Consider the following 22,874-nt stretch of genomic DNA (forward strand, 5'->3'; position numbering starts at 1 on the left):
TAGCGCAGTGGATGTAGTTTACAATCGAAGTTACCTGCTGCAGTATCTCAGAGTTCTGTGCCCAGCTCTTTTGCCGCCAATTGCTCTCGGGGTATCATACAGTGCGTCCATATGGCAGAGGGAGACTCATTCATAACTAGAGTGCAGAGGCCGTGATAGATGGAGTCCCATCTGTGAAAAAGCATTCGATCCCATATGGAATCTGTTTATCGTCAACAAATTCAAGGACATTTAGGCCCTCACCATTTGGAGAGCATAAGCTGGGGAGGTTTTTGAGGCATTCACTCAGAGTTTCCTCTTGATTGCTAGCAATAGCGTCATTTCTTCGTTTAACAGTGTTATCTGACTACGGTACTGATCTGAGTTTCTGTGCCTTTGCCTCCCCGCACAATTTTTTTCACCATATTGTCACGCCACTGACCTTAGAGAGCCTTTTTATTTCTCTATTTGATTAGGTCAGGGTGTGATTTGGGTGGGCATTCTAGTTTTCTATTTCTTTGTTGGCCGGGTATGGTTCCCAATCAGAGGCAGCTGTCTATCGTTGTCTCTGGTTGGGAATCTTACTTAGGGAGCATGTTTTCCACCTGAGTTTGTGAGACCTTGTTTTTTGTTCAGTTACTGTGTAGCCTGCAGAACGTTACGGTCGTTTATCGTTTTTTTTTGGTGTTGATCTAAAATAAAGAAAGCTGTATGCTTACCACGCTGCGCCTTGGTCTCATTCCGACGGCGGACGTAACACATGTCAATTGCGGCTGGTAATATCAAAGTCTCTGCAGTAGTCTGTGGTTTCATAGTGTAGCCATTCACCGTGGGACGGTCAAGTGCGGCCTTTCCCCATGATGTAAGGTGGCTCTGTGGTTGAATTTTGTCTTTTAGATTTGAATCATTTTCATTTAGATTTTGAAGGTTAGCCAAATTACAATGATTTTGAGATACAAGTACGATATTATGATACACTATATCAAATCAAATTGTATTTGTCACATACACATGGTTAGCAGATGTTAATGCGAGTGTAGCGAAATGCCTGTGCTTCTAGTTCCGACAATGCAGTAATAACCAACGAGTAATCTAGCTAACAATTCCAAAACTACTACCTTATACACACAAGTGTAAAGGGATAAAGAATATGTACATAAAGATATATGAATGAGTGATGGTACAGAACGGCATAGGCAAGATGCAGTAGATGGTATCGAGTACAGTATATACATATGAGATGAGTATGTAAACAAAGTGGCATAGTTTAAAGTGGCTAGTGATACATGTATTACATAAAGATGCAGTAGATGATATAGAGTACAGTATATACGTATACCCTACATTATTTATCTCATATGTATGTATGTAAACATTATATTAAGTAGCATTGTTTAAAGTGTCTAGTGATATATTTTACATCCATTCCCATCAATTCCCATTATTAAAGTGGCTGGAGTTGAGTCAGTGTGTTGGCAGCAGCCACTCAATGTTAGTGGTGGCTGTTTAACAGTCTGATGGCCTTGAGATAGAAGCTGTTTTTCAGTCTCTCGGTCCCAGCTTTGATGCACCTGTACTGACCTCGCCTTCTGGATGATATATACAAAAGTATCTGGACACCCCTTCAAATTAGTGGATTCGGCTATTTCAGCCACACCCGTTGCTGACAGGTGAATAAAGTCGAGCACACAGCCATGCAATCTCAATAGACACGGCAGCAGAATGGCCTTACTGAAGAGCTCAGTGACTTTCAAAGTGTCACCGTCATAGGATGCCACCTTTCCAACAAGTCGGTTCATAAAATTCTGCCCTGCCAAAGCTACACCGGTCAACTGTGCTGTTATTGTGAATTGGAAACATCTAGGAGCAACAACGGTTCAGCTGCAAAGTGGTAGGAGGACAGCACGAAATGGCAGGGCTCACAGCATGGGACCGCCGAGTGCTGAAGAGCATAAAGCGTAAAGCGCCTGTCCTTCGTTGCAACACTCACTACCGAGTCCCAAACTGCGTCTGAAAGCAACATCAGCACAAGAACTGTTTGTCGGGAGCTTCATGAAATGGGTTTCCATGGCCGAGCAGCCGCACACAAAGCCTAAAATCACCATGCGCAATGCCAAGCATAGGCTGGAGTGGTGTAAAGCTCACCACCATTGGACTCTAGAGCAGTGGAAATGCGTTCTCTGGAGTGATGAATCATGCTTCACTATCTGGCAGTCCGACGGACAAATCTGGGTTTGGCGGATGCCGCCTTTGTGGTAACAGTTTGGGTAAGGCCCTTTCCTGTTTCAGCATGACAATGCCCCCATGCACAAAGCGAGGTCCATACAGAAACGGTTTGTCGAGATTGGTGTGGAAGAACTTGACTGGCCTGCGCAGAGCCCTGACCTCAACCCCATCGAACACCTTTGGGATGAATTGGAACACCAACTGCGAGCCAGGCCTATTCGCCCAACATCAGTGCCTGACCTCACTAATGCTCTTGTGGCCGAATGGAAGCAAGTCCCCTCAGCAATGTTCCAACATCTAGTGGAAAACCTTTCCAGAAGAGTGGAGGCTGTTCTAGCAGCAAAGGGGGGACCAACTCCATATTAATGCCCATGATTTTGGAATGACACATTCAAAGTCCACATACTTTTGGTCATGTAGTGTATCTACTGTATATATTTTTATACATATATATCATGATTTTGGAAATTCTCACACAACCCCATTTTCATATCACGCGACCCCTAGTTTGGAAACCGCTGGGATACGCTGTTATTCACTGATCTGCCATTATTGGTGGAAAGCATTTTTCAGCCATCCTTGATTGTTTAATTGGTGATAAATTAATCTTTATTGTGTTCAATCCTAATTCACTTCCTGAATGCTTTCATTCATTCCCTTCCTTCTCTCGCTCAGTCCTACTTCAAAACAGTGAGGGAACATGTGAGCGCAATTTGACTGGCAGCTATTTGATTGGGTTTTTACCGAAGAGGAGAGGAGAAAGCTGGGCATTGTGAAGGATCAGAGATGCTGAGAAGCATCCAAACAAATTATTGAAGGGCACTCCATAGGATGGTATTAACTCCTTCGGAACTCGAGGGAGATTCCGTGGAGTAGAACTGAGCAAGTGGGGTGAGCGACTGAACGGAGACTGAGAAATGGAATTGGGCCACTCTCTCAGTTACTGTCATGGTTGTGTTCGCTTGGGCACGCACCAGAAAAAGTGTTAAGTCCAAGTAGTCCATCTCTGTTTCAGTCCGTTTTCTTTTGTTTGGTGCTGAATGGACATGACCCAGGTGCTAAAAGGCCTCTCTTAGTGGTTATATCTGACCTCTGTCTCCCAGGACTCAACGAGTGCGCGCTCAACAATGGCGGCTGCTCTCACATCTGCCTGGATCGACCAATCGGCTACGAGTGCCATTGTCCCACCGGGTACCAGCTACTGGACAAGAGGACATGTGGAGGTGAATATTGAGAGCGTGCACACACACATACGACAGAATACTAACACAATGCCAACACACACACACACCGAGAGACACACACAGCACAGTATAGACACACGCACATAAATAGTACCGTGACCTTCATACCCCCTTCTCGAAATTCCATTCCTTTTTTTATCAGTATCATTTCTCCATCTCACTCAAAGTTAGACTGCTATCTGTTGGAAGAAATGTGAAGACTTGAACCCACAGATACGGTCTCATGTTTTCACCTCTCTTTTTGAATGTCAATTTCTCTCTTCAAAGTACAGCTTTTAAGCCACAGAATTGATTGATCACCTTTTATTTTACCAAGCGAGATCTGGTCGGTCCAAGGTGACAGCTCTTTACCCCCCACATTAAATTCAGAACTGCACCCACATACAAACACACACATTATGTTATTCTGTCCTCGTGGGGACCTAAAATGTGTTTCCATCCTAACCTTAACCCATAACCCTAAACCTAACCACTAACTCCTTACCCTAACACTCATTGTAACCCTAAACCCAACCCCTAAGCTTAAAATAGCCTTTGTCCTCATGGGGACATGGGAAATGTCCCCACGAGGGAGGATTGTCCTTGTTTTTTTTTCTATCCTTATGGGGACTTTGGGGGATTTTAGGTCCTCACAAGGATATACCAACCAACCAACCAACATACACACCTCCACCATTAGAGTCCAGTGTGATTGATAACCCCCTCTTCCATTCCGCCCCAGACATTGATGAGTGCGAGAGCCCCAACGCCTGCAGCCAGATCTGCATCAACTACAAGGGAGACTTCAAGTGTGAGTGCTACCAAGGCTATGAGATGGACCCCATCACCAAGACCTGCAAGGCAGAGGGTGAGTGACAGCGGGAGGGAAGAGGGAAGGGAGAGAGTGAGGGTTGAAGCAGAGGGAGGAAGGAATGAAGGGAAGGACAGAGAGAGAGAGAGAGAGAGGGAGGGAGGTAGAGACATCAAGTGTGAGTGCTACCAAGGCTATGAGATGGACCCCGTCACCAAGACCGGCAAGGCAGAGGGTGAGTGACAGCGGGGGGGGAAGGGGGATAGGGAGGGAGAGAGGAGGAAAAGAGATTAACCCCAAACCGATCCCTAGCCCATACCCCTTAAGCACTCATGTAGAATTGGATAGGTGTAAGCAGTATGGTTCAAATTCCACCTAGACTGTCAGATAGCAAGGTGGAGCTTTCAGCGTTGTTCATATCCATTCTCCTGAGATCTAGTGCCTATGGATGTGTGGCACAGGAGCTGGAGAGAAAAAAATGGAATATTTATACAGAAAGATCACAAGGTTATATCCGCTCTCTGTTTGCTGCATCAACACGCACCCAAGAGGTTCAATTAGGTGTTTCTGTATTTCAGGAAAGAAACGACACTCTTAGCACCCATACAAAGGTTTTAATGCCATATTGTTTGTTTTTTTATAACAAAGAAGCACTTACATTTTCCTCTGAATTATCTTGTTGCTCCTCATTGTCTTTTCATGCACCTGGGTTGGAACGTAGTTCATCTAAAACACCTAACAAGTGTCAGTATGACTACTGATTCTCACACACACACACACACACACACACACACACTCTCATACTTACACACACACAGCCCAGCCATGCTGAATGATATTAGTGCATTTTAATGAGAGTATCACAGCAGTCGACAGGCTTGAGGGACCCGCTGCTACTTTAGTCACACTCCCTCACTCACTCATTCACAAACTCACTCATTCACGCACTCATTCATTCACTCACTCACTCACTGACACACACACACACACCACTGCTTCTTTAGTCGGTGAATCAGCGCTGTGTGTAACTCCCACTCCTTCCAATTAGGAAATGCTTTTTTAAGAATGTAAACATGGCCTCTCCTCTTCTCTCAATTCCTCTCTCTCTTCAAGCTTTTGGAGATTATTTTCTGAGGAGGCAGGAATTACAGAAATGACCCTCTTGGCATTGTTATTTTGGAGAGGTACTCATGTCACGCTATTAGAAATAATTTGTTGTAATGAGCTAAACTGCTGTGACTCACCTTGGTACCTTGAGGGCATGTGAGCGTAATTAGATTGATTCAGAATGTAAATACGTCACTCTGTCGCTAAAGCTAGATAGGAAAGTAGTGTGGTTTAATTAGATGATGTTTCTTTATCCTGCTCCACTAGCTTTTGAGTTTTTTTTGTTGGCAAGCGTATATACAGTGTGCACTTGCTCCATGTGGACTAGGCTATTTCAGCCACACCCGTTGCTGACAGGTGTATAAGATCTAACACACAGCCTTGCAATCTCCATAGACAAACATTGGCAGTAGAATGGTTTACAGCTGTGAGTCTTTCTGGGTAAGTCTTTCTGGGTAAGGCTACTTAACAGCTTCTACCCCCCGAGCCGTAATTAATCAAATTGACTATTTGTATTTTACACTGCTGCTACTCACTGTTTACCCCTACCTACATGTACATATTACCTCATTTACCTTGACTAACCTGTACCCCCACACATTGACTCGGTTATTGTTACTTTTTGACTTTATTTTATCTAGTAAATATTTTATTAACTCTTACTTCATTAAAACTGCATTGTTGGTTAAGGGCTTGTAAGTAAGCATTTCACTGTAAGTTCTACACCTGTTGTATTCGGCGCATGTGATAAATAAAAGGAGATTTGATTGGAAAAGTCAAGGGGTGTGAATACTTTCTCACCCCTTCCATAGAAAGAGCCCAGGAAGACAGGCCATAGAATATGAATTCTGGCCGTAGAATATGGGCGAAATAAGTTGACCTCTCCACTTTCCCTTCTACAGGGAAGTCTCCCTACCTGATGTTCACCAACCGCCATGAGATCCGTCGGGTGGACCCAGTGAAGAAGGATTACAGCCAGGTTCTGGCAACCCAGAAAAACGCTGTGGCGCTTGACATAGACGTGGCCAATAACCGCCTGTTCTGGTGCGACCGCTTCCACCGCAACATCTACAGGTACTGGTTCTGACACTTGACCTTAGGGTTGCAATTTACAAAATTCCTGAAACTTTCCCCAAGTTCACAGGTTTTTCAGAGATCCTACTTGGAGGATTTCCAATTGAAGCATTGCCTCCTGATTCCCACCTGGGAACTTTGAGGGGAAGAAATCTGACCCCTTTCCGGGTAGTTAACCTATGAACTTTGGGAAGGACAATCACTCGCTCCCTCACTCACTAATGTCCTTATGCAATCACCTCCTTAGGATTGCTTTGTTTTTGAAAATGTTTCGTCTTGAAAAATAAATATATTTCAAAAGTTGTTCATCTGAACGCATTTCAACATAGATGGATTGGATTAATATGGATTCATCTAGTGGATTATGTAAATTCTTATATTATCATTTTTTTCCTACTTGGGTGGGAGCCAGTCACATTTAATGAACTCATTTGTTTTATCCCTCATACCTCTCTAACCTCTACCTGGTGTCTCTTATCCCACATGGGAGTGTGCTAATTGGGACAGTATATCAGAGAACTGGAATCTATATGCATTACCTATACTCATCTCCCCTGTTGTAAAAGTGCCCAGTCATTAGCTTGTAGGACAGCTCCCTGTGTGGACAGCTGCTATTCTGGATACAGTGTCTCACCTACAGAGACTGACTGTGAGATGAACCCTTTGAAATGAACACAAGGTTAATTTTTTTCGTATAGCCATGGCCAGCCACAAGTGTCACTCTGTTACTGGCACCACTAGGACCATCAGCAATTGAAGCAGAGATTCAAACCAACACAGATTACTGACCTGTGCACTAGAGGTCTTCACGGGTCCAAAAAGTTAAGTCTTTGGCTTTCCCACCTGACACGATATACATTTTTAAAAAACAGACCCGCTCAGAATGAACCCGAGGACAGTCAGACCCGTTCTGAAAAGGCCTGTTGATAATAAGATACAAACAGACCCGTGCTGGTTCGGATCCCAGAGACCCATTCAGATCTGAGAGTAGAACGAAAGAGCGAAAGAAACCGCCGACTGGGTGCTGCCAGCGCCATCAATAAACAAGCAATATTGTCCAAATGATCCACAGTTACATGTCCTTAAAAATATGTGTTGTGTTTCGATGTGTAGCATATTCAAAACTTTAAAGCCTATTGTTTTATTGGTTTTTACTTTCCTGAAACATGAATTGCCCCCCTCAGAGATTTAAGCGCTAAATTCATCAGGGCATTGCTTGCATGTAGGCCTATAAGCTAAGGCATCCACTGTATGATATTAATATTGCAAAAAACAATATATAAAGGAATGGAAGCTTACTCCTAGCCCTAGAGAGACCAAGAGAAAGATAGAGATATGCCAGCAATATGTTCCCAATACCAACATGCGTCCGTCCGCTCTACAGCTAAAGCATACAAAAGGAAGCTAACTTGTTCATTTTTCAATCAGAATATTTTTTATAATATTATATTGTTAGATTAAAGGAGTAACTCTGGTAGGCCTAAAACATTCTTCCTCACCTCAAGTTCAACTGTCGGAGCCAGTTGGAGGACTGATGCGTTCTGCCTCCATAGGCCTGCAGTAGCTAAGTAAGTTATTGTTTATAGGGAAAACATAAACAGGTTTTGTGGCATTAAATTAAGTTTTGCATGTCGCCTTTTTTTTGGTTTTTCCTTTTCATGTTTTGAGAGCGAGTAGCCCTAGTAACCCTACCGGTAAATCTATTAGGTTTCGGCAAACCCAACATTACAGTTGGAACTTAATTTGGCCAAAGAAAATGGCTCAACATAATGAAACAAAACACTTGTTGCATATTTAAAGAACTGATTTGAATAAAAGACGGCTAATTAAAATCATACATGTAAAATAACCTTTATAAAAGTGTCTTCAGCAGGGATATAAATCTCCTCTGGCAGACCGTTACCAGTCTGACGTTTGCTCAAGTTGAAATCCCCTTTAAAATTGATTCACAGTGCACAGGTTATCTATCTGCGTTGAATCCTGGCTCTTACTTTCGAGGTAGCTGGTGCAAGTCTTTGAGTGTGATTCACAAGCTTTTCTTTTTACAGCCCTATCTACTACCAAATTCACATGTCCCCCTCTCTACCACAGTGCTCTGATCCCGGAGGCCAGTGTCCCGTCCCAGCAGGTGACCCTGGTGGACTCTGGCTCTCTCCTCTCCCCGGAGGGCCTGGCCCTAGACTGGGTCCAGCACAACCTCTACTGGACCGACTCGGGCCACAAGACGGTCTCGGTGGCCTCGGCCTACGACGGCCTCAAGAGGAGGGTGCTGGTGGACACGGAACTCAGCGAGCCCAGAGCCATAGCCCTGGACCCCCAGCACGGGTAAGTGTGGGGGTTTGTGGTCATGTTGGCGCAACCACCTCATGAATCAAAAAGGCCAACAATGCCATGTTGAAAAGACAAGAGCACAAGTGAAAAACGAGTAGCTCCTGCTCTGGCAGAACTTCCACCAATAATATATAATGTCCACTGCGCCACAGAGTGTTACAGGCACAGATATGACCTCACCAGCTGTCAGCACAGTCACTGTACTTGTGATATGTTTTAACATTGTCATTGTCGTCAATGAGGACGAACGAACATGAGTTGGACACCGATGTGAATGTTTGTCAATATGTAGAGAGTATGTCTGTCTGTGTAAACATGCATACAGCAGTAAACCGCTTGATTTCGTGTTGGTTTACCTAGACTATCATAATATATGCCATTTAGCAGATGCTTTTTTCCAAGCCGACTTAGTCATGCATGCATACATTTTACATAATGGTGGTCATGGGGATCAACCCACTATCCTGGCTTTGCAAGCGCTCTACCAACTGATCTACAGAGGACCACCATTCCTCTCCCCAGGTTCATGTACTGGTCTGACTGGGGCACCCGGGCCAAGATTGAGAAGGCTGGGATGAATGGGGTGGACCGACAGGTCTTGGTGTCCGATAACATCGAGTGGCCCAACGGCATCACCCTAGGTAAGAGGGCGCGCACACTCTCACACAGACTCGCATATATGGTCACATATATACACACACATACGCGCACACAAACACAAACAGATCCAGGCAGACCCAGACGCACACACGCACGCACACACACGGGAGGGGGGGGGGGGGTTTACACAACACCACTTTTAGGTGAGCGCCTTACAGTGGGTTTTCACCAACAACAAATTTGGCATTAGAAGTTCTGCCCCCAGCAAGATATGCGGGGGATTGTAGGAAGGTAAGCGGCGAGAATCCTGCTAGTGGAGTGGTAGAAAAAGTTCAGCTCTGCTCTACTTTATGCAAATTTCAAGCGAAGCGTTGGGTTGGAACAAAGCGTTGTCAAGAGGAGGCGCCGCGTGAGATTTACCCTGTTGAAAGCCTTTGCTGAAATGCTTTGGTTTTAACAGTAAAATATGTTTTTTTCAAGCAAGCTTAAAAATATATTTTCCTCTATCTGTGCGCCTTAGAAACCTTTTAACACTAGAACCGCTGGGCCTCAACCTAATGAGCAGTCATTGTAACTGCAACATTCTAACAGTGTAATTAATGCATTTCATATATGCTATCTCAAAAAATAATAGAAAGCATATGTGTTGGAACACGGTAACAGCTTCTTATTACGACAAAATCAAAAAAATGATCACCAATCACATGGTCAAATGGTCAAATGCTGAAAACATCAGTAGCCTAAACATTATGAGTGCCAAGTGACCTTGATAAATAGTGAAAATCAGCACAAAGGCATTCAAATAAAAAAATGTGTTGGTCACATACACATGGTTAGCAGATGTTAATGAGAGTGTAGCAAAATGCTTGTGCTTCTGGTTCCGACAGTGCAGTAATGTCTAACAGTTCCCCAACATCTACCTAATACACACAAATCTAAAAGGGGCGAATGAGAATATGTACATATAAATATATGGATGAGCGATGGCCGAGCTGCATAGGCAAGGGTAACGATGTACGCTGAGAGTCGGGAAGCAAGTTCAGAGAGTGAATACATTGAATTAATTCATTAACAAAACAAGTAACACAAACAGCACACCGACATGAGACAGCTACAATGATGACTGGGGAAGAAACCAAAAGGAGTGACATTTTAAAGGGCAGGTAATCGAGGAGGTGATTGGTGTCCAGGTGAGTGTCATTATGCGCGTAACGCTGGTGACAGGTGTGAGCCCTAACGAGCAGCCTGGTGACCTAGAGGCTGGAGAGGGAGCACACGCGACAGCAAGGTGCAATAGATGGTATAAAATACAGTTGAAGTCGGACGTTTACATACACTTAGGTTGGAGTCATTAAAACTTGTTTTTCAACCACTCCAATTTCTTGTTAACAAACTATAGTTTTAGCAAGTTGGTTAGGACATCTACTACAAGTAATTTTTCTAACAATTGTTTGTAGACAGATTATGTCACTTATAATTCACTGTATCACAATTCCACTAGATCAGAAGTTTACATACACTAAGTTGACTGTGCCATAAAAATGATTTCATGGCTTTAGAAGCTTCTGATAGGCTAATTGACATCATTTGAGTCAATTGGAGGTGTACCTGTGGATGTATTTCAAGGCCTACCTTCAAACTCAGTGCATCTTTGCTTGACATCATGAGAAAATCAAAGGAAATCAGCCAAGACCTCCACAAATCTGGTTCATCCTTGGGAGCAATTTCCAAATGCCTGAAGGTACCACGTTCATCTGTACAAACAATAGTACGCTTGTATAAACCTTGGGACCACGCAGCCGTCATACCACTCAGAAAGGAGACGCGTTTTGTCTCCTAGAGATGAACCTAGAGATGAACATACTTTTGTGCGAAAAGTGCAAATCAATCCCAGAACAACAGGACCTTGTGAAGATGCTGGAGGAAACAGGTACAAAAGTGTCTATATCCACAGTAAATCTAGTCCTATATCGACATAACCTGAAAGGCCGCTCAGCAAGGAAGAAGCCACTGCTCCAAAACCGCCTAAAAAAGACAGACTACAATTTGCAACTGCACATGGGGACAAAGATTGTACTTTTTGGAGAAAAGTCCTCTGGTCTGATGAAACAAAAATAGAACTGTTTGGCCATAATGACCATCATTATGTTTGGAGGAAAAGGGTGGAGGCTTGCAAGCTGAAGAACACCATCCCAACCGTGATGCACGGGGGTGGCAGCATCATGTTGTGGGGGTGCTGCAGGAGGGACTGGTACACATCACAAAATAGATGGCGTCATGAGGAAGGAAAATTCTGTGGGTATATTGAAGAAACATCAAGACATCAGTCAGGAAGTTAAAGCTTGGTTGCAAATAAGTAACCCCAAGCATACTTCCAAAGTTATGGCAAAATGGCTTAAGGGCAACAAAGTCAAGGTATTTGAGTGGTCATCACAAAGCCCTGACCTCAATCCTATAGCACATTTGTGGGCAGAACTGAAAAAGCGTGTGCGAGCAAGTCGGCCTACAAACCTGACTCAGTTACACCAGCTCTGTCAGGAGGAATGGGCCAAAATTCACCCAACTTATTGTGGGAAGCTTGTGGAAGGCTACCAGAAACATTTGACCGAAGTTAAACAATTTAAAGGCTATACTAGCAAATAGTAATTGAGTGTATGTAAACTTCTGACCCACTGGGAATGTGATTAAAAAAATAAAAGCTTAAATAAATAATTCTCTCTACTATTATTCTGACATTTCACATTCTTAAAATAAAGTGGTGATCCTAATTGACCTAAGACAGGGACTTTTTCCTGGGATTAAATGTCAGGAATGGTGAAAAACTGAGTTTAAATGTATTTGGCTAAGGTGTATGTTAACTTCCAACTTCAACTCTATTAATGATATGAGTAATGTAAGATATGTAAACATTGTGTGGCATTATATAAAGTGGCATAATTTAAAGTGACTAGTGATCCATTTGTTAAAGTGGCCAGTGATTGGGTTTCCATGTAGGCAGCAGGCTCTCTGAGTTAGTGATTGTCTGATGGCCTTGAGATGGAAGCTGTTCAGTCTTCAGTCTCTCGGGCCCAGCTTTGATGCACCTGTACTGACCTCTACTTCTGGATGGTAGCGATGTGAACAGGCAGTGGCTCGGGTAGCTGTTGTCTTTGATGATCTTTTTTGCCTTCCTGTGACATTGGGTGCTATAGGAGTCATGGAGGGCAGGTAGTTTTCCCCTAGTGATCGCGTTGTGCAGACCGCACCACCCTCTGGAGGGCCTTGCGGTTGAGGGCGGAGCAGTTGCCGTACCAGGCTGTGATACAGCCCAACAGGATGCTCATGATTGTGGATCTGTAAATGTTAGTCAGGGTTTTGGGTAACAAGCCAAATGTCATCAGCCCCCTGAGGTTGAAGAGGTGCTGTTGCGCCTTCTTCACCACACTGTCTGTGTGGGTGGACCATTGCAGTTTGTCTGTGATGTGTACGCCCAGGAAATTAGAACTTTTCACCTTCTCCACTGCTGTCCCTTCAATGTGAATAGGGGGGTGCTCCCTCGGCATCTTCCTGAAGTCCACGATCATCTCCTTTGTTTTGTTGACGTTGAGTGAGTGGTTGTTTTCCTGACACCACACTCCGAGTGCCCTCACCTCCTCCCTGTAGGCTGTCTCGTCATTTGTGGTAAATTACGTTGAGTGAGAGGTTGTTTTCCTGACACCACACTCCGAGTGCCCTCACTTCCTCCCTGTAGGCTGTCTCGTCATTTTTGGTAATTGACGTTGAGTGAGAGGTTGTTTTCCTGACACCACACTCTGAGTGCCCTCACCTCCTCCCTGTAGGCTGTCTCGTCATTTTTGGCAATCAAGCCCCATACTGTTGTGTCGTCTGCGAATTTGATGATAGAGTTGGAGGCATGCATGGCCACGGAGTCATGGGTGAACAGGGAGTACAGGAGTGGGCTGAGCACGCACCCTTGTGGGGCCCTAGTGTTGATAGTCAGCGAGGTGGAGATGTTGTTTCCTACTTTCACCACCTGGACCCAAAGTCCAGGACCCAATTGCACAGGGTGGGGTTGAGGCCCAGGGCCTCCAGCTTGATGATGAGCTTGGTGGGTACTATGGTGTTGAATGCTGAGCTGTAGTCAATGAACAGCATTCTTACATAGGTATTCCTGTTGTACATGATGGGATAGGGCAGTGTGATGGCAATTGCGTCGTCTGTGGGCCTGTTAGGGCTTTATGCAAATTGAAGTGGGTCTATGGTGGCCGGTAAGGAGGTGGCCGGTAAGGAGGTGCTACGGGGTGGTATGGTGGCCGGTAAGGAGGTGCTACGGGGTGGTATGGTGGCCGGTAAGGAGGTGCTACGGGGTGGTATGGTGGCCGGTAAGGAGGTGCTATGGGGTGGTATGGTGGCCGGTAAGGAGGTGCTACTTGGTGGTATGGTGGCCGGTAAGGAGGTGGTATGATCCTTGACTAGTCTCTCAAAGCACTTCATGATGACAGAAGTGAATGCTACAGGGCGGTAGTCATTTAGTTCAGTTATCTTTGCCTTCTTGGGTACAAAAATAATGGTGGCCATCATGAAGCATGTGGGAACAGCAGACTGGGATAGGGAGCGATTGAATGTGTCTGTAAACATACCAGCCAGCTGGTCTGCACATACTCTGGCATTATAATGAATTATAATGGATGTGTCAATATGACAGTAGTAAAAAATTGTCAATTATTGTCAGCTCGTGCTTACATTGAGTGCGTCTTTGCGCAATGGAATCAGTTGGATTTAATTTAGCTGTTCTCCCTTGTCCTAACAGTTGATACATTCTTCGTAACTGTCACTTGCTTGGCACTTTAACATACCTTTGTTTGGTTGTATTGCTTAATAGTCTCCGGTTTTCCGCTGTGCAGGTGCCTTATTTTGCACAGTCCATTTGTAAAGTGTTTTTCCTTAGTTTCTTGCTTTGTTTTGGTTTGGTTTTCACTAGTTTTGTTACATAGTGAACTTAGACTTTTACAGTTGATAACTCATCTCCTTCGAGTTGAAACTTCTTGATATAACCCCAATTGATTGTTTGACTAAATATTATAATGAACAGTGTTTTCGGAGCTTTATGTCTGCCCAAGTGGCCATCAATGTGTGTGTGTGTGTGTGTGCGCATCAGATGTAGCCAACAGACGTCTGTACTGGGTGGACTCCAAGCTGCACCTCATCTCCAGCGTGGACCTGAACGGGGCTCACCGCCGGACACACCTGTCCTCCTCAGAGAGACTGGGACACCCCTACGCACTGGCCGTGTTTGAGGTGAGAGAGTGTGTGTGTGTGTGGTTTTGCAGGTGTGTGCCGCTCTAATGGGAACATCTTGCGAGTGAAGGGTTGAGCGAGCAGAGGAATGAGCTAGGTGTCTGTGGAAATGCTTGTAATGAGCTGAAATAAAGTCCGATGAGAAGTTGGAGACACAGATAGAGGGTGGAAGGGAAGGAGAGAGGTAAAAGGTGAAAAGAGAGGGGAAGGGGCAGAGAGAGAGAACTTTATTCTGGAAAAATAAAGTAATACAAAAATGATCTATGTGGGTTAAGATGGGAAATGAAGGCCTGACAATTGTCTATTCAATTATGTACTTTCAGTTAGGGTTGCATATTATAGTAACTTTCCCAAAATTCCCAGGTTTCCCAGTTGGAAGATTACCGGAATCAGGAAGGAAAGAGCAGGAAATCAAAAATCCTACAACCAGGATTTCTGGAAAACCTGAAAAATGTTGTAAAGTTACCAGAATTTTGCAACCCTTGTCCAATTTATCCTAGCATCAGCCAGGGTGCACAATAACCTTATGTGTAATGCCAATAGTTATACAGGCTACAAAAGTTAAAGGGGTAGTTCACCCAAATTACAAAATAACACATCGGTTTCCTTAAAGGCCCAGTGCAGTCAAAAACTAGTTTTATATACATTTCCATACTATGAGGTTGGAATAATACTGTGAAATTGTAAAAGCTGAAATTTGTAAAAGCTGAAAATTCAGCCTGTTTTGGTGGGATGGAGCTTTGGTATGGTGTTAATAGAATGTTCCAAACCTCACTGCCAATAACAGCTAGTTTTCAGTTTTCCCCATCCCCACTCAGACATTCCTAGCTAAATTATTTATTGAGAAATTGAGCTTTGCCAAGAAGCTATTTTTGTTGTTTTTTGACCATTTATTTGAATAGAATCACAGTAAGGCACTTCATTGTTACCCAGAAAGGATTTGATATTGATATAAAAACATCTGCATTGAACTTTGAAGCAATCTATGAACAATGCATGACAGCAATCCATGCTTTGGTTTTGTTTACTTGGCCACTGTTTCAAGTGCTAACTTTTTTGCACAAATATATTAGCATTATTAGCATTTTCGCACATCATGTCCAAATCATCCATAAGTAACTTCATTGAGTTACACAATCAACTTGTGATTTTTTTTACCCCTATTTCGAGGTATCCAATTGGTAGTTATAGTCCTGTCCCATCGCTGCAACTCCCGTACGGACTCAGGAGAGGTGAAGTTCAAGAGCAGTGCGTCCTCCGAAACACAACCCAGCCAAGCCGCGCTGCTTCTTGACACAACACCCACTCAACCAGGAAGCCAGCCGCACCAATGTGTCAGAGGAAAGACCGTACACACCTGGCGGCCATGTCAGTGTGCATTGCGCCCGGTCCAGCCACAGGAGTCGCTAGTGTGCGATGGGACAGGAACATCCCTGCCGGCCAAACCCTCCCCTAACCCGGACGACGCTGGGCCAATTGTGCGCCGCCCCATGGGTCTCCCGGTCACGGCCGGCTTCGACAGAGCCTGGACTCGAACCAGGTTCTCTAGTGGCACAGCTAGCACAGCGATGCAGTGCCTTAGACCACTGCGCCACTCAGGAGAGGATGATTTTGACATGAAGCACAAACATGCTAATATACTGTAGGTACCATGTCCTCCTAATTCAATATCTAGACAAAACATTTTTTATGTGTTTCAAATATCATTAATTTCCGACTTGACTGTCCCCATTACCCTCCCCATTACCCTCCTGAGACAGAAACTCCAGAAGTAGAGACAGCCATTAAGTAATTAATGGCGCTACACAGACGGAGCGATCGTTACCCTGGGCTGCTATCTTCTCCTAAACAAATATCAACACACGTTCAATTTTTTTTTTTTTTACTGTGTATGTCTTTCATTACTTGACTGTCCTTATTGACCTATGCAGACTAGGGACCCCAGACGGAAAGACATTCAAGTCATTGAATGGTGTAACGCTGACTGACGGAGCTATCATTAGCCGGGTGCTGCTGTGTCACGCAGCGCTTGATGTCTGTGTTTCGTCTCCCACTGCTGTGTGCGCGGGTGTGTGTTTAGTCTATGACTGCTGTGTTTGTTTTGTCTTCCCCTCTGGGACGACAGACTGTGCGGAATAAACAGAGGAGTTAGTGGAGAGGAGAGGAAGCTGAGAGCTGCCCAGAGCTCTGTTGTTGTTAGTGACACACACATTGCAGGCAAGGGCCACAACATTGGCACACACAGATGCAAGTGCGTGGGCACATATATACACACACACACACACACACACACACTGCAGTCAGGGCCACAACACTGGCACACACATGCATATTGATGTACACACATACAGATTATTGCACGTACACACAGATGCTCGTATGCACACACACACACACACACACACACACACACACTCTGCAGGCACAGCTATGACACACTGGCATCCACCCAGATTAAAGTTTTACTGCTGGCCCTAGTCATATCGCACACAGACAGGCTGGCAGCTGGGTAACGGGTGGGCCAGAGGGAAGTGTCTGTCTATGTGATGTGTGATGTGTGTGTGTGTGTGCTTATGCATACACAGCATGTGTTTGTGCATGGTGCATTTGCTTGCTCCCAAGTAGGGCTGCGGTGGTCATGAAACTTTGGAACGTCTACATCGGCGATCATCAACTAAATTCAGCTGTGGCACAACTTTCTATTTTGCGGGTGATCAGGGGGCCGGAACATATTTACTAATAATTTGGGAACTGAAAATTGACGGCAAGAAGCCCAAACATATATAATATTAGACTAAAACATAACAATTTTATACCTTGCTTACATTTGTATACGATCACATATACAGTGCCTTGCGAAAGTATTCGGCCCCCTTGAACTTTGCGACCTTTTGCCACATTTCAGACTTCAAACATAAAGATATAAAACTGTATTTTTTTGTGAAGAATCAACAACAAGTGGGACACAATCATGAAGTGGAACGACATTTATTGGATATTTCAAACTTTTTTAACAAATCAAAAACTGAAAAATTGGGCTTGCAAAATTATTCAGCCCCCTTAAGTTAATACTTTGTAGCGCCACCTTTTGCTGCGATTACAGCTGTAAGTCGCTTGGGGTATGTCTCTATCAGTTTTGCACATCTAGAGACTGACATTTTTTCCCATTCCTCCTTGCAAAACAGCTCGAGCTCAGTGAGGTTGGATGGAGAGCATTTGTGAACAGCAGTTTTCAGTTCTTTCCTACGGATTCTCGATTGGATTCAGGTCTGGACTTTGACTTGGCCATTCTAACACCTGGATATGTTTATTTTTGAACCATTCCATTGTAGATTTTGCTTTATGTTTTGGATCATTGACTTGTTGGAAGACAAATATCCGTCCCAGTCTCAGGTCTTTTGCAGACTCCATCAGGTTTTCTTCCAGAATGGTCCTGTATTTGGCTCCATCCATCTTCCCATCAATTTTAACCATCTTCCCTGTCCCTGCTGAAGAAAAGCAGGCCCAAACCATGATGCTGCCACCACCATGTTTGACAGTGGGGATGGTGTGTTCAGCTGTGTTGCTTTTACGCCAAACATAACGTTTTGCATTGTTGCCAAAAAGTTCAATTTTTGTTTCATCTGACCAGAGCACCTTCTTCCACATGTTTGGTGTGTCTCCCAGGTGGCTTGTGGCAAACTTTAAACAACACTTTTTATGGATATCTTTAAGAAATGGCTTTCTTCTTGCCACTCTTCCATAAAGGCCAGATTTGTGCAACGACTGATTGTTGTCCTATGGACAGAGTCTCCCACCTCAGCTGTAGATCTCTGCAGTTCATCCAGAGTGATCATGGGCCTCTTGGCTGCATCTCTGATCAGTCTTCTCCTTGTATGAGCTGAAAGTTTAGAGGGACGGCCAGGTCTTGGTAGATTTGCAGTGGTCTGATACTCCTTCCATTTCAATATTATCGCTTGCACAGTGCTCCTTGGGATGTTTAAAGCTTGGGAAATCTTTTTGTATCCAAATCCGGCTTTAAACTTCTTCACAACAGTATCTCGGACCTGCCTGGTGTGTTCCTTGTTCTTCATGATGCTCTCTGCGCTTTTAACGGACCTCTGAGACTATCACAGTGCAGGTGCATTTATACGGAGACTTGATTACACACAGGTGGATTGTATTTATCATCATTAGTCATTTAGGTCAACATTGGATCATTCAGAGATCCTCACTGAACTTCTGGAGAGAGTTTGCTGCACTGAAAGTAAAGGGGCTGAATAATTTTGCAGGCCCAATTTTTCAGTTTTTGATTTGTTAAAAAAGTTTGAAATATCCAATAAATGTCCACTTCATGATTGTGTCCCACTTGTTGTTGATTCTTCACAAGAAAATACAATTTTATATCTTTATGTTTGAAGCCTGAAATGTGGCAAAAGGTCGCAAAGTTCAAGGAGGCCGAATACTTTCGCAAGGCACTGTACTGAACAAAAATATAAACGCAACATGTCAAGTGTTTGTTTCATGTTTCATGAGATAAAATAAACAATTCCAGGAATGTTCCATATGCACAAAAATATTATTTCTCTCAAATGTTGTGCACAAGTTTGTTTACATCCCTGTTAGTGAGCATTTCTCCTTTGCCAAGATAATCCATCCACCTGACAGGTGTGGCATGTCAAGAAGCTGGAGACAATAAAATGCCACTCTAAAATGTGCAGTTTAGTCACATAACACAATGCCACAGATGTCTCAAGTTTTGAGGGAACGTGCAATTGGCATGCTGACTGCAGGAATGTCCACCAGAGAATTTAATGTTAATTTCTCTACCATAAGCTGCCTCCAATGTCGCTTCAGAGAATTTGGCGGTACGTCCAAACAGCCTCACAACCGCAGACCACGTGTAACCGCGCCAACCCAGGACCTTCACATCCGGCTTCTTCACCAGCCACCCGGACAGCTGATGAAACTGAGTATATCTGTCTGTAATAAAGCCCTTTTGTGGAGAAAAACTCATTCTGATTGGCTGGGCCTAGCTCCCCAGTGGGTGGGCCTATGCCCTTCTCAGGCCCATCCTCAGGCTCTCAGGCTCAGACTGCGCCGCTGCCCAGTTATGTGAAATCCATAGATAAGGGCCTAATTAATTTATTTCAATTGACTGATTTCCTTATATGCACTGTGCATTTTCTTTCATTCTGAGCACCGTAGGTGGACACTAGGCTTGGGCAATATACTGTTTATACCGTATACTGGGGTATTCTGAAATACCGCCGATATGATTTTCAATACCGTTTAATTTTTTTTTACTGAAACTCAGTAACATTTTTTAAATTGTTGCATGTTGCATATTTTTGTTCAGTATACCTCTCTATTATGCGTGGGAATACTTTGGAACAGATTTCCAAAATGAAAATCACTTGGAGCTGATATGCTGGGGTTTTTATATTATTTTATGTCCAACAATAAAAAAGAAAACAAAAGAAAATGATTGATTACAAAAATTTGGCAGAAATCTTGGGGGGTTAAATCAAATCCTGCAGGCCACCAGTTGAGGAACCATTTTAAAAAGTGTAATAAATCCATTTAATAAACACCATCACAATAATAAAGCCATCACCAAAAAAATCCATGATTTATTTTAGGCAGGTCTTAAGAAACATAATGATATGAAGAAAATATATTTCAGAAGAGCAGAAGAGCATATTCTGCTGATATACTGATCTGTGTTACTGATCTTGCCACTGGCATAGCCTAGGCTGTAGGCGAGTTCCTTTAGCAGACAAGATTTGCTTATGCCATTATTTCATATTATTTTAGAGTAAGAAGAATACAATTTGAACATAGCTGAGTTAAATAAAGGATATTTTCCCCCAAAGGATTTCTGAGCGATTGAGCAGCTGTTGCATGGTTATGAAAAGTGATCATCATGTGATGTGTGATGTGTGTGTGTGTGTGCTTATGCATACACAGCATGTGTTTGTGCATGGTGCATTTGCTTGCTCCCAAGTAGGGCTGTGGTGGTCATGAAACTTTGGAACGTCTACATCGGCGATCATCAACTAAATTCAGCTGTGGCACAACTTTCTATTTTGCGGGTGGTCAGGGGGCCGGAACATATTTACTAATAATTTGGGAACTGAAAATTGACGGCAAGAAGCCCAAACAGATATAATATTAGACTAAAACATAACAATTTTATACCTTGCTTACATTTGTATACGATCACATATACAGTGCCTTGCGAAAGTATTCGGCCCCCTTGAACTTTGCGACCTTTTGCCACATTTCAGGCTTCAAACATAAAGATATAAAACTGTATTTTTTTGTGAAGAATCAACAACAAGTGGGACACAATCATGAAGTGGAACGACATTTATTGGATATTTCAAACTTTTTTAACAAATCAAAAACTGAAAAATTGGGCTTGCAAAATTATTCAGCCCCCTTAAGTTAATACTTTGTAGCGCCACATTTTGCTGCGATTACAGCTGTAAGTCGCTTGGGGTATGTCTCTATCAGTTTTGCACATCTAGAGACTGAACATTTTTCCCATTCCTCCTTGCAAAACAGCTCGAGCTCAGTGAGGTTGGATGGAGAGCATTTGTGAACAGCAGTTTTCAGTTCTTTCCTACGGATTCTCGATTGGATTCAGGTCTGGACTTTGACTTGGCCATTCTAACACCTGGATATGTTTATTTTTGAACCATTCCATTGTAGATTTTGCTTTATGTTTTGGATCATTGTCTTGTTGGAAGACAAATCTCCGTCCCAGTCTCAGGTCTTTTGCAGACTCCATCAGGTTTTCTTCCAGAATGGTCCTGTATTTGGCTCCATCCATCTTCCCATCAATTTTAACCATCTTCCCTGTCCCTGCTGAAGAAAAGCAGGCCCAAACTATGATGCTGCCACCACCATGTTTGACAGTGGGGATGGTGTGTTCAGCTGTGTTGCTTTTACGCCAAACATAACGTTTTGCATTGTTGCCAAAAAGTTCAATTTTGGTTTCATCTGACCAGAGCACCTTCTTCCACATGTTTGGTGTGTCTCCCAGGTGGCTTGTGGCAAACTTTAAAAGGACACTTTTTATGGATATCTTTAAGAAATGGCTTTCTTCTTGCCACTCTTCCATAAAGGCCAGATTTGTGCAACGACTGATTGTTGTCCTATGGACAGAGTCTCCCACCTCAGCTGTAGATCTCTGCAGTTCATCCTGAGTGATCATGGGCCTCTTGGCTGCATCTCTGATCAGTCTTCTCCTTGTATGAGCTGAAAGTTTAGAGGGACGGCCAGGTCTTGGTAGATTTGCAGTGGTCTGATACTCCTTCCATTTCAATATTATCGCTTGCACAGTGCTCCTTGGGATGTTTAAAGCTTGGGAAATCTTTTTGTATCCAAATCCGGCTTTAAACTTCTTCACAACAGTATCTCGGACCTGCCTGGTGTGTTCCTTGTTCTTCATGATGCTCTCTGCGCTTTTAACGGACCTCTGAGACTATCACAGTGCAGGTGCATTTATACGGAGACTTGATTACACACAGGTGGATTGTATTTATCATCATTAGTCATTTAGGTCAACATTGGATCATTCAGAGATCCTCACTGAACTTCTGGAGAGAGTTTGCTGCACTGAAAGTAAAGGGGCTGAATAATTTTGCAGGCCCAATTTTTCAGTTTTTGATTTGTTAAAAAAGTTTGAAATATCCAATAAATGTCCACTTCATGATTTTGTCCCACTTGTTGTTGATTCTTCACAAAAAAATACAGTTTTATATCTTTATGTTTGAAGCCTGAAATGTGGCAAAAGGTCGCAAAGTTCAAGGAGGCCGAATACTTTCGCAAGGCACTGTACTGAACAAAAATATAAACGCAACATGTCAAGTGTTTGTTTCATGTTTCATGAGCTAAAATAAACAATTCCAGAAATGTTCCATATGCACAAAAATATTATTTCTCTCAAATGTTGTGCACAAGTTTGTTTACATCCCTGTTAGTGAGCATTTCTCCTTTGCCAAGATAATCCATCCACCTGACAGGTGTGGCATGTCAAGAAGCTGGAGACAATAAAATGCCACTCTAAAATGTGCAGTTTAGTCACATAACACAATGCCACAGATGTCTCAAGTTTTGAGGGAACGTGCAATTGGCATGCTGACTGCAGGAATGTCCACCAGAGAATTTTATGTTAATTTCTCTACCATAAGCTGCCTCCAATGTCGCTTCAGAGAATTTGGCGGTACGTCCAAACAGCCTCACAACCGCAGACCACG

At 43.5% G+C, this 22,874-nt stretch overlaps 1 protein-coding gene across 1 annotated transcript in view; it reads left to right on the top strand.

Moving 5' to 3' along the window:
• Positions 1–22,874, top strand: part of LOC139387133 (low-density lipoprotein receptor-related protein 8-like) — a 185,363-nt gene that overhangs the window by 143,255 nt on the left and 19,234 nt on the right. The window contains exons 8-13 of the mRNA XM_071133157.1: positions 3,309–3,428; positions 4,171–4,296; positions 6,249–6,420; positions 8,512–8,745; positions 9,274–9,392; positions 14,489–14,628. Of these exons, the coding sequence (XP_070989258.1) occupies positions 3,309–3,428; positions 4,171–4,296; positions 6,249–6,420; positions 8,512–8,745; positions 9,274–9,392; positions 14,489–14,628 (911 nt within the window). The remainder of the gene's footprint in view (positions 1–3,308; positions 3,429–4,170; positions 4,297–6,248; positions 6,421–8,511; positions 8,746–9,273; positions 9,393–14,488; positions 14,629–22,874) is intronic.

The sequence above is a fragment of the Oncorhynchus clarkii genome, chromosome 28, assembly GCF_045791955.1.
Source record: "Oncorhynchus clarkii lewisi isolate Uvic-CL-2024 chromosome 28, UVic_Ocla_1.0, whole genome shotgun sequence".
Taxonomy (NCBI): Eukaryota; Metazoa; Chordata; class Actinopteri; order Salmoniformes; family Salmonidae; genus Oncorhynchus; species Oncorhynchus clarkii.